At 37.8% G+C, this 13,192-nt stretch overlaps 1 protein-coding gene across 9 annotated transcripts in view; it reads left to right on the top strand.

Moving 5' to 3' along the window:
- LOC116846727 (ankyrin repeat domain-containing protein 50) overlaps window positions 1–13,192 on the top strand; it is a 692,623-nt gene that overhangs the window by 173,699 nt on the left and 505,732 nt on the right. For 8 of the 9 annotated variants that reach the window (XM_032820946.1, XM_032820942.1, XM_032820941.1 and 5 more), the window contains one exon: window positions 11,444–12,209. In XM_032820946.1, the coding sequence (XP_032676837.1) occupies window positions 11,472–12,209 (738 nt within the window). In that variant the 5' untranslated portion in view covers window positions 11,444–11,471. Of the gene's footprint in view, window positions 1–11,443; window positions 12,210–13,192 lie in introns of those variants that run through there. The other variant, XM_032820947.1, reaches the window with a different exon arrangement.

Here is a 13,192-nt window from a genome sequence, read left to right as displayed (position 1 = left end):
GCCGGAGGGGGCCTACCCACTAAAACCTCTGCCGGGCCCCATGCGGCTGTTGCGAGGGCGTCCCGGGAACCGCTTGCGCATTACTTCCGGGACGCCCTCAGCCGCGGGGCGGGGAAAACCTAAACCCCGCCCCCTTCCCGGGTCAGGAGGGATAATTCCCTCCCGGCTCGCTGTTCCTATCCTCCATGACCGGACGTGGGCCCCCCCGTTCGGTCACACCTCACCTGTTGGGGGCGCTAGTGGCCGGGTCCGGTCCCGTCCGGACCCGGCCCGCCCCTACGCTCCCGACCGAGATTGTTGGGGCGGGGGGTCTAAGAGTTCCCCTCCGCCCCTCTCGGTCAGGAGCCACCTAGCACTGGGAGGGGGGTGGGCGGCCTAAGAGTCCGCCCTTGTAAACCGGCCGCCCTGCCCCCCTCCCGGAGGCGCCTAGTCTGACTTCTTGTCACGGGGGGGAGTCGCGCCTTGCTGCGCGTCTCCCCCGCCCGACCAGGCGCCTCCTGTCTCCCCCTCGCCGGGCCCTCCGTTGATCAGGAGGGCCCGGCGGCATTGTAGGGGGCTGCGGCGCACGCGCAGGTACCCCGGGGGAGGGAACGCCAGCGGTGGCGTCCCCTCCCCGCCCGCGAGTGCGCCGCCCTTCGACCCCGCGCTGATGCGCGGGCAGGCGAGGCGCCGCTCTCCTTCTGCGGCGCCTCGCCCCATCCCCGGGGGCGGCGGTTTCGCCCCGCCGCACCCTTTCCGCCTCCTCCTTCTGTGACACGACTGTGTCACAGAAGGAGGTGACGGCACATCAGCCCTCGTCTCCCCCGAGCATGGCCCTTATGAGGGCCGGGAGAGAGAGGTCCGCTCCCACCACGTCAGTCAGGACTCGGCGCTCCACATCCCAGGAGGGACATTCCTTCAGGGTGTGTTGCGCCGAGTCCACCTCAGCGCCACAGTGGGGGCAGCGGGAGTTAGGCTCCCTACCAATCCTGTGCAGGTACTCACCGAAGCATCCATGTCCGGTGAGTACCTGCGTCGTCCGGAAGGACAGCTCTCCGCGGACCCTGTCTACCCATTCTTGTAGACAGGGCCGGATGGTCTCGGCGACCCTCGTTCCCGAGTGGTCCGTCGCCTCCTCCAGGTGGATGCTCCACCTTAGGAGAAGGCGTTGACGGGCCTGCATTTTTGCTATACCTATGGCCCTGGCCAGATGTTCGAGGTCTCCCCCGGCACGGAGCTCCTTGACACGCCGATAGGTCTCGGCGTGCATTTGTGCAAGGAGCTCCAGCGGGGGGAGACCGGCCAGGGCCGTGGCGGCCATATGCGACGTCGTCCTATAGGCCCGAGCGAGGCGAATGGCGACCCACCGCTGAGCGCGGTGAGCCAGCGCAATTATGCGCTGGTTGGTCGCCATCGCACTCGCCCAGACCGGGGCCCCATATAGGGCCATGGACTGGACGACGCCGGCATACAGCCGCCTTGCCTTCCTTTTAGGGCCGCCGAGATTGGGCAGGAGGCCACCCAACATATTGGCCACCCTGCCCAACTTGGGGGCCAGAAGCTCAAAGTGCTTCTGAAACCCCCATTTACCATCCAAGACGAGTCCCAAATATTTGATTGTGGGACCCGTCTTCACGGAGACACCGTCGATCCAGACTCGGGTTCCAGGTGGTCCCCTCCTCCTCGATCCATCATGAATGAACATAAGTTCAGACTTGAGGGGAGCCACCTTGAGGCCTATCCTATTCAGGGAGCCTACCACCTGGTCTACCGCCAGTCGTCCCTTCTCCAGGGCGCTCCGCCAGCCCCTGCCCCCGGCCAGCACCATCGTGTCGTCTGCGTAGCAGACGACGCTGCAGCCGGGGGGAGGGCAGGGTTGAGACCGGCACATCAGTGGCTGAGTTACTTATGCTATTTACATTTATTTACAATATTGTGTTAATTATATTTTTTATTTTTTTTGATACTTTTGATATTTTTTGTATTTTTTATTTTTGTATCTATTTTTTTATATTTTTCCTAATTGAACTCATTAAACTGTTTTCTAATTATTTGATAAAAATATGTTTTAATCCTCAACTTCTTCATCTGACAATACAACTTTGTCTAAGGATGAGAATATTTCTGATAGTTTCAGTCAAGTTTTCTTCTTTTTCTTTATTATGATCCGTATTTATACTTATTTCAAGTATAACAAATAGATCTCGGACTTCTTTGGAAAGTTGTAATATTTTATGTTTTCGAATTCGTAGATTAAGAAGATACAATAGGATTTGATGTATCCATTATCTACAAAACATATCATGTAAATTTGCTGTATATACGATCGTGTTTTCTACAATGCTCCTTTTTATATGATTTGTAATGCTTATTCCGGGCTTCAGAAGCTTCCTCACCAAGCATTCCCACTAGTAATATACTATTTTCAATTATCTGAACACCGTGAATGAGAACTTTATGGAGTGATGATGTCATGGGATACCATGATTAGTGAGATACATAAATTTTAGCCGTGTCGAGGCATAGTTTGTTAAAAAGAACCTTATTTATTGGAAACTTATCAGACAAAGCAATTAAAATTTTTCTTAAATTAAAAACAAAAGTATAATCTAATCCAAGACATTCAGAAAACAATTTTGGATCTTCAAATACCCTGCGAGCAGTGTTACCATTATTGCTCGTATCAGTTCTTCTTGCTTTTGGCTTATCTATTTTTAATCCTAATATATTCCAAAGAATCATTAGGATCTCTTTTTTTCGTCTCGCATATTCATCCTTAAAATTTTGTCCTCTTATCTGCCACATTTTGACGGTAAGTCTGTACGAGATATGCAGACAACCCTCCAAAAATCGAATCCAACAATGCAAAGAACTAATTCCATATTGTAGTGAATTTGGATTGGGTAAAAAAATTTCTGTTTCACATTTAATGATCTTGCGATCATTTAATTGTTTTGACGTTGCTTGACAGATAGGGCAAGATTGCATCGATTTCGTGCCTGTTATTATATTCAAAACTTTACTATCTATTAAAGTCATGAACAATGAAAAATGGATTGTGATTTTTAAACTGTTTAATATGAAATAATAAAATAAATTATAATACAACGGCTCTACTGATCTAATGTACTAATGAGTCTTCAGGACGATAATATAGAAGGAGAAGAGCATACTAGGTGGCGGCGGGATGCCGTGCGTTCGAGATCAGCGTATCTTTTCGTTCCAGAGAGAGAAAAATATCGAGAGCGCGGTTCTGCTAGGCCGGGACTCGAACCCGGGTCTTTCGCTTGTCGGGCGACTGCTCTAAACCACTGAGATACTTGACGCTCCACGCTCACGACACTCTCCCATCCCTAGATAACACTCAGAGATGCCGTTCGGAAGCGACATCTCTGGCGCGATCCCGAGCGCACGGCGACTATAGAGAGAAACAATGTTACTGTACCAAATGGTACAGCTGTCAGTCTCTCAAAGTCAAAGGTTGCTATCCTTTAAGACCTGCTGTCCATGTATGACCGTCTCCACCGTTGCCCCTCCTCCGGTGCAAATAATACAAATGAACTCCGGGGTCGACACCAATTTTTTGGCAGCCCCCGGATGCTTGGACGCAATGCGCCATGGGGGATCCACCATAGAAGGAGAAGGGCATACTGTTTAATATGATTTCTAATGCTTCGAGTCTATCAATTTGATTTTCAATATATTGTTTTTGATTCAAGATAAGATTTTTTGATTCGGTGCAATATTGAATATTAATAAGGCGGCAAAATCTTGCAGAGTGTGAGGTTCTATTATGCCATAATATATTATTTGACGAAGTTGGTAGACATGATGGTATAAGCGTAGTGGCATAGTAGAAAAATATTTTCGTCGTTAATATTGCTCACGCTCATATCTGAATACCGTTATTTGTACGCAGAATGCCCGGAACTTCCATCAAATCCCCATGAACCAATTAAAACGGCTTTAAGTTCTGTTGTCTTACTATTTTCCATGCTCCCAATGATTACATTTTTTTGTAGTTCAACAATTCTTTCTGCCGTGTGATTTAACAGAAATTGCAAAGGAATTTCCGCTACAGTATCCGTGATTTTAAAAACTTCTCTTAGTGGTCTACATTCCGTTCTTGCAGCTACAATTGCAGCATACGGGGGAAAAATATCCACCCCTCTTGCTTTTACAGTCAAACGCATACTATTGTAATCGTCTTTGGACATATTTCGATCTAACAAATACGTCAATTCTTCTGGAGGAGTCATCTTAATGATTACTGGTTTTGTCCCACAAATTATTTTTTGTGTATTTGTAGGATTTTTCAAAACTTCTTTTACAACTGCAACTATATTTTTTTGTCCTGAAATCTTTACTGCGTGGCGGCATGTCATTATTAATTTCAGTGGATTGTTATTATGTTTGTTACTAATAGTTGCCGCTTCTAGTCTTTTTGATCGATCAGACTTCTTGTGAAATAAAATAGATGGCCGACCAGCTGTGGCAGAAGCAGTATTTTTCATTGAAATCTTAGAAATAATAAAAACAGAGTTCAGTCATTTTTTATATTTTGATTCATACTTTGTCTTTATTCTTTTCACGCCATTTCATTTCTTTTTATGTTTACTATTGAATACAGATATTCTCAATTGCCGCAGTTTATTATCCTTAATATTAGAAATATGCATTCCTATTTTAGACAAAATGTAATTTACAACCGCTGAAATCCTATCGTCAATATCAAATTTCATAAAAAATTGTTCAATAATTTCTCGCTTGGTAAATAATAAGGTCAACATCGTTGATTATTAAATAATTAGTTTAAAACAAATAATATTCGAAAGTAAATCCAGTCAAAATTTGCCTTCAATAAGACTCACTCACGAAAATATATATCGCGTGAATATGCAGTGTACTGACACTGATGCCTACAAAAACGCGCGATAGCATATAGTGTGCGGAGGAACAGTCTAGCAACGCACGCGTCCATGTCCACATACGCTGGACACTGTGATGTAATGTGCGCTGCCAGACTATCCCCTCCACATGCTATAGATATGTTGCCGCGTTTACAGCTGATATCAGTGATACAGTATTAAAAATCGAATAACACTTATATAATTCTGCGGGCCATTTTTATTGCGAGAAAATACTGCGCGCCATAGCCGCCTGCTGGTTGCTTGAGTGTTCGATCGAATAGAATAGCTATTTCGTCGAAACAGCAAAAAGTAGCAGGTTTTTTTTGAAGGAATATTATATGAGAATGTATCGGTATAAAGAAAATTTTATTTGGAAGCGGTATTTCCGATTATAGTCAATTGATAGCAAGTTTTAAATTACAAAAATGTAAAAATATTCAACTCAATCGATACAGAACTTTAATTTATGTATTGGGAGTATAAATTAGTTCGGTCCGTTTTCAAAAGATGGCTCTGGCTGTTATGAATGTTTCATACTGATAGTTGATTTCGGTGATTTCAGAGAGGTTAGACATCTGTCAATAATATTCAGTTTATATCGCTTTGAGTTTCATACAAAACCCCTGTTTTTTACCGTGTGGAATATGTCAAATTTTGTATTAACTAAGCAACATTTGCGGGAGGTTTTAGTTTTCTGCTTTAATTGGAAGAAAAGTGCAGCTGAAGCGCATCGAATGCTTGTAGAAGTTTATGGTGACAATGTTCCAACTGATAAATGTAGGGAATGGTTTCGACGTTTCAAGAATGGTGATTTCAGCGTTGAAGACAAGCCTCGCTCTGGACAGCTAAAAAAATTCGAAGACAAAGAATTGGAGGCATTACTCGATGAAGATCCGAGTCAAACGCAAGAGGAGCTTGCAGAATCATTGGAAGTTACGCAACAATTGATTCGTTTGAGCCGTACATTACGAGAAAAACAGCCGGAATACGAGCAAAGACATGACAAAGTTATTCTTCTGCATGATAACGCTCGGCCTCATGTCGCAAAAGTCGTAAAAAATTATTTGGAAACGCTCAAGTGGGATATTTTACCGCAAATGCCGTATTCGCCGAACATTGCTCCTTCTGATTACTGGTTGTTCCGACGGATGCAGCACGATTTGGCAGGTCACCGGTTCACTTCTTTCGCAGAAATCGAAAATTGGCTCATAACTTGGATCGCCTCAAAAGACGAGATGAGAAGAGAAGATGATGAACGAGATTTTTTTCGAGATGGAATTCGAAAATTGCCTGAGAGGTGGGAAAAAGTAGTAGCCAGTGATGGACAATACTTTGATTAATCTGTTTATTCATTTTGTTCTGAAATAAATGCATTTTTTACCACAAAAAGACGGACCGAACTAATTTGTACTCCCAATAATATTGAATGATATAATAATATTGAATGATAATAATTAACAATATTCATGAATATATACCAAAAAACAATAAATAATAAACCTTAAGAAATATGTTGTGCACTTTGAAATTTATAGCATTTTAGTAATATATGTTGTTTACCTGTTAAGTTTAAGGCTTGCTCTTATATTCAATGCTCTGCCAAAATAAAAGTACTCGATCAAATGTTATAAAATTTAAATCCAGCCTACTTCGACACATTGAAATAACAATGACATATATGTTTTACTGAAATTCCAACATCGATTTTTTGCCACTTTTTCAGGATTTTATCCCATAGTGTGACGGCTGGAATCAAACTCGAGTCTTCCGCTTGTTAGGCAAGTGTTCTTACCACTGAGCTATCTAGGTTTCACGTTAATGACCTCTTCCGTTTTCCCATAAAGGATATTGATATCGTCCGTTTTTTGGTATCAATACAATACTGGCTCAATATCCAGGATTGGGAAATCTTGTAACTGTAACTAGTTACTTTTTAAAAGTAACTAGTTACAGTTACAGTTCCCTTTGCAGAAAATGTAACTAGTTACAATTACAAGTTACTGGCTATAAAAAGTAACTCAGTTATAGTTACTCAAAAAGTAACGAGTCGTTACTTTTAAGTTACTTTCTTGAAATGATTGTAAATTATTATTATAAATACAAAAATCTTTCATTTTAAGATTTACTAAAATGTAAGAATTAAATTTTATAATTAATATCTACCACATTAATTAGTCAATCCACTTAACAAATTTTAAATCTGTACTTAATGTAATAAAAATTTAATGATAGCCTTATAGAGGTAAAAGAATTTAATCACATACTCCATAAATATGTTGATAAATTTCCCAGATAGTACAGAGGATTTAAAGGTAATTCAGTCGTATGCCACCAATTCTGAGTTTATTTTTAGAGGTAAAAAGAATTCTTTTCACTGAACTAAACTCTGAAGAATTATTTTTGCATCTGAAAATCAACTCAGAATTGGTGACACACGACTGGATTTTTTTTTAATTCTCTGTGCTTTTTGGATTATTAAATTAATATACGATTACTATATAATTTTAATTTTATTTTACGTTCCCGAAATAACTATTAAAGTAACTATTAGAAAAGTTGCAAGTTACTAAAAATAAGTAACTAAGTTAAGTTACAGTTACAGGTGAGAAAAAAGTAACCAAGTTAAGTTACAGTTACTGAAAAAATGTAACTGTAACTGTAACTTTGTTACAAGTAACGAGTTACTTCCCAACCCTGCCAATATCCTCTATTGATAGATTGTATACGATTCTTATTTGGGTATCCAGTAGTGATTCTACAAACAGAGCCAGTACCAATAATATAGCTTTTTTAATACTGAGCCAGTACCGAAAATGACAAACATTTTTTGGTAACGCCCCAGTACACGTACGATTATCCAGTACCTAATCTTAGTACGGAGCCAGTATTAATAATATAGTTTTTTTTTATATTAGGCCCAGTACTGAGCCAGTACCAAAACCGGACATCCGCTTTTCGGTATTGACTCAGTATCGAGCCATTTTTCCGTACTGGCGAAACGTATACGATTTCTACTTGGGTAATTATAAACTTGTATTTTTATATTGGCATTTTCATTTAGATTTGTAATTAGCGATCTCGTAAACTTCTAGAATCATCTCAATATAAAACACATCTCTTTTAGGAAAGCCACGAAAGAATTTAATTTTAAATTATGTACTTCCAAATATCGCTATTCAGCAGCATATGTTTTAAAGTTTAAAGTATACAACGTGCTGAATATCATTATTATCCCCTATCATCGATACTTAATTTTAAACTTGAGCAGAATGAGGAAATTCACACTCTATTCATAATTCTCAATTGACTACAGCAAATGAATAATAATAAAAAACATCTTTCCCTTTTTAATATATACATAGAAACCTATAATAATATATACAGGGTAGTCTAGGACGATATCTCAAATTCTTATCCGCTTTTTTTGTGGGAACGTAGTACAGGTAGAGGTAAACATAAAATTTCTATACTGATTTGCGATATTTGTAGTAATAGTCAAGAAATTAATTATAAAAATTAAGGAAAAACGTGGGCTGAATGGTAGAGGAAGAGCTGCAGCGCGGCTCAATAATCACTTCAGCGCGCAGTACGGCAAGATGTAGGAGCGCAGCAATATAAGCACAGGCAATGGCATGTTGTTCTTCCAATCGCTACGCGCCGATATCCGCGCGTTATATTATTGGGTTGCGCTGCGGCTCGAACGTTCCTTCCTCCATCATCCAGCGCGCGCTTTTCTTTAATATTTTACAATTAATTTATCGACTATTATTACGAACATCGCAAATCGGTATAAGACTTTTATATTTATTTCAACCCGTTCTACGTTCTCACAAATTATGTGAAGAAAAGTCTGTGGCATCTTTTATATACATACAGGGTGTATCAGACCACTCGTGCCATTCCTTTTATTTGAAAAAGTCATACGGAAATGAGCAAAACATTTTTTTATAGGAAACCGTATTCATAGAATCAATTGGTGATACTATGATTTTCTAGAAAAAATTGGGAGTGATCGAAACCGAAGATAACTTTAAAATTTTAAATAGGAACATATATCAAATGTGATATCAGTCAATAAGTCTCTTCAAAATAAACAATTTCCATTAGAAACATTTTTTTTATTTCCACTATTAACCGAGAAAAATTAAAAAATACAAAAATTTCAAATATGTTAATACGTGTTTCAATCCTTTGAGAGACTGACAGCTGTACCATTTGGTACAGTAACATTGTTTCTCTCTGTAGTCGCCGTGCGTTCGGGATCGCGCCAGAGATGTCGCTTCCGAACAGCATCTCTGAGCGTTATCTAGGAAGAGGAGAGTGTCGTGAGCGTGGAGCGTCAGGTAGCTCAGTGGTTTAGAGCAGTCGCCCGGCAAGCGAAAGACCTGGGTTCGAGTCCCGGCCTAGCAGGACCGCGCTCTCGATATTTTTCTCTTTCTGGAACGAAAAAGATACGCAGGTCTCGAACGCACGGCGTCCCGCCGCCACCTAGTATGCTCTCCTCCTTCAAATCAAATGTTCGAATTGTCTTCTATTAACATTTAAATTAGCTTCTACTTGATGGCGGACGTTATCTAATGCTAGTATCTTCTCAGCAGACAGAGATCGACAAGCTGCTTGAAAATGTTTCTTTATATTTTCTTTTGTAGTTTGGCGCTGTTTATAAAAAATGTCTTTTATTCGTCTCTACACATGAAAGAAAATTCGAACGTTTAATCTGAAAAACAAAAGCTAATAAAAGGATTGAAACACGTGTTAATGTATTTGAACTTTTTGCTTTTTTTTATTTTTTTCGGTTAATAATTGAAATAAAAAAAATGTTTCGAATGAAAGTTGTTTATTTTGAAGAGAGTGATATATTTGAACATTTGATCTGGAAAATAAGGGCTAATAAAAGGATTGAAACACATGCTAATATATTTGAAATTTTAGAAACTTTTTCTCAATTTATAGTTGAAATAAAAAAATGTTTTTAATAAAAATTATTTATTTTGAAGAGGCATATTGAGTGATATCACATTCGATAGATATTCCTATTTAAAATTTTGAAGTTATCTTCGGTTTCGATCACTTCCAATTTTTTCCGGAAAATCGTAATAGCACCAATTGATTCTATGGGTACAATTTGCTATAAAAATATTTTTTCCTCATTTTCATACGATACTCGGTTGCCGTATAAAAGGGATGGCACGGATGGTCTGATACACAACCTATATATACAGAGTGGGGAAAAAAGTCGGTATCCCTGAATCTCAGAAAATATAAGTTTTATAAAAAAATGTTTCACAAACAGAAGTTGTAAGGTGTAGAGAGATTTATTCATTGATATCATTAGTTTGAACTTGGGTGGAATCGCCAAGGTCAGGACAAAATCACCTTGAATTTTTTAAATGGAACTCCCTTCTTTTCATTGCATATTCTTATAGCTTAGGTTGAGAGCTTTCTAAAACACTATAATAAAATATTTTTTGTTTAAGTACTTTTAGAGTAATGAAACTGGAAAGTTATAGTATTATAACGGCATTAGCATTACCCATAGTATACCACGCGGAGGTTGCTCGGTCAGATTTACACATCTTTCGTGTGAGTGTGTTTATGTGTACGCGTGTGTGCGCGTGCACGTATACGGGTCTTGAAGACGTTATAAATACGTTTTTTTAACAACTTTTTAAGACGGCTGAAAAATTTTAAGACGTTCTATATAATACAAATATCAAATGTCTAAAATACATTAATATAATACAAATGTCTAAAATACATTCTAGAAACGTTCTAGAGACAACAAATCGCTTCTGGAATGTATTTTGGATATTTGTACTGTATGGGATCTTTTAGACTTTGTAAGACGTCATATTTTTGTATGGTAATCTTCATTAATTAATTAATAACTAAAAAAATAAATAATTAATAACTAAATAAATAAATAATTAATTAATTAATTAATTAATAACTAAAAATGTACGTGATCATTTGCAAAATGGTAAATGATTTTTTTATTCAATTTAGCTTAATATATCAGCACACGACAGACATCGCTATAATATGCATCTACGGTACTGCGGGTGATTGTACACCAATTTTCTTTGATTAATAATTTAAAATTTTATGTGGTATTTTGCGAAATAGTAAATTATTTTGTATTTAGTTTGATGAGTTCTACATGCACACAATATGTTTTTAAGCATCAGCAATATGTTTTTAAGCACTCTGTATATAAATAGAAAATTACTAATAATATGTATATAAACTATTACATTCGTTATATTACATGTTATACACACATACATTTTGTTACCTTATAGCTATTCCATATAGCACACATCTCTAAAAGACTTCTTAAAGAGTTCCAAAAAAGTTCCCAGGTCTTTCAGAACACTTTTGAAATTCTTTAAAAAGTCTTTTAGAGATTTGTGCTATATGGGATATAATAGTTACATAATTATATTTCTTGGGATGTAATTATATAATTTATCATATACGTTAGTTAAAATTAATTATTATTATTATTTATTGCGAAAAATTGTCGTACTAATATTTATATAAACAATTTTCAGGCAACATATCTCACGTGATACTGCTGAAATGTTGAATCAGCTGCATATAAAGAGTAACGGTTGCTTTTTATATCTAGAGAAAGTTCTTGATGGCGTGGCTGAGAACTTTATTGTCCTGCGTGAAATACGTGAGATTCCAGGAACTCTGAATGGTCTATATCTTTGGCTTTGTCAACGACTTTTCAGCAAGAAACAGTTCGTCAAAGTTCAGCCTCTTCTGAATGTCATACTTGCTGCTAAGTTACCTATCACTCAGGATATACTTTATAAAAGCGTAAGAACAGCCTGCATCGGTATAACCGTGGATGACTTTAATCGTCGACTTTATCTTCTGCGCAGAGTGATATCAGTCTCCCGTACCGGTGCTTTAATGTTTTTTCACCATAGTTTTGCTGAGTGGTTGCTGGATGTTAAGCATTGTACCCAGAAATATCTATGTTCGGCCATTGAAGGACATGCCATGTTGGCAGCCTATTATACGCTCCGTGGTCCTGAGCTTAATGCCGACGAGATCTGTGTGTTAGCTCAACATTTGCAACGTGCAATATCGAACGTTACGACTAATACTACCCTAGACGTTCATACTCTTCAAATACTCTGGATAATTCATAGCAATGCTCCAATCGAAAGCTGTTATGTAGATAGCTCTGAATGCATTCTTTGGCCCAGACAAGACATAAAACTTCTTAAACTGTTAATTGAAGCGGGTGCTAAACCTTCTGAAAAGATCTTTGAAGAAGACAAAGATGCTGTTTCTTCTAGTCAGGTAATTTTATTCTTTATTACTATTCCTTTTTATTATTTTAATATTTCCTTGATTCTTTCTCTTTTAAATTTTAATCACTGTGTTATATATGATATTAATATATATATATATATATATATATATATATATATATATATATATGCCGGTACGTGTAAATGTAGGTATGTTCATGGAATGTTCATGGAATATTCTGGATATTTCACGATTATTTGAACATTCTGTGAACATTCCTTTAATGTACCGGTATATACGGAACTTTTGGAATACAAACGGAATATTCAAGAAATATTTAACGTTTATTGGGTATCTTTTAAGGGAAGATTCCTGAAGTAATTTGAATAAAAAAATTCTAATGCAAAAATGGCGAGACTATAATACTTTTCAAATTATAAACGATTAAAGTTGACTAATTATACTGATTAAAGTACACGCGCTTAGGTACGGTACAACACAATGATATAAGTGTATGCACATATCGTTCCTTTTCCAAATATTGATACGGAAGTTCTATACATACAACAACATATATAATAATAATTTGCCTTTTCTATTATTTAAACAAACATATTGCAAATAATTATAATTTCGTCAAAATGTTATGAATAACATATCATACAATACATTTATGAGAATTAATAAACTATCATACATTTGACGTTTCTTTCAGAGATTTACAACTAATTTCATATTTTATGCAAATTCTCACTTTAATGTACCTGAGCGCGCGTACTTTAGCCAATATAATTGGTCAATTTTAATCGTTTATAATTTGAAAAGTATTATGTTTTTGCATTAGGATTTTTTTTCATCAAATTATCTCAAGAACCCGTCCTTAGATAGGAAATAATACGGTAATGTAGTGGCGGGACACCCTGTATACAGGCTGCGGCAAAAATATCGGATCGGTAAAATATCTCAAAAAATATAAGTTTATATATATATATATATATATATATATATATATATATATATATATATATATA

This window comes from Odontomachus brunneus, unplaced genomic scaffold, assembly GCF_010583005.1.
Source record: "Odontomachus brunneus isolate Ranch 3 - 2012 unplaced genomic scaffold, Obru_v1 Obru_scaffold_068, whole genome shotgun sequence".
NCBI lineage: Eukaryota > Metazoa > Arthropoda > Insecta > Hymenoptera > Formicidae > Odontomachus > Odontomachus brunneus.
This window is presented reverse-complemented; position numbering and strand designations above follow the sequence as displayed.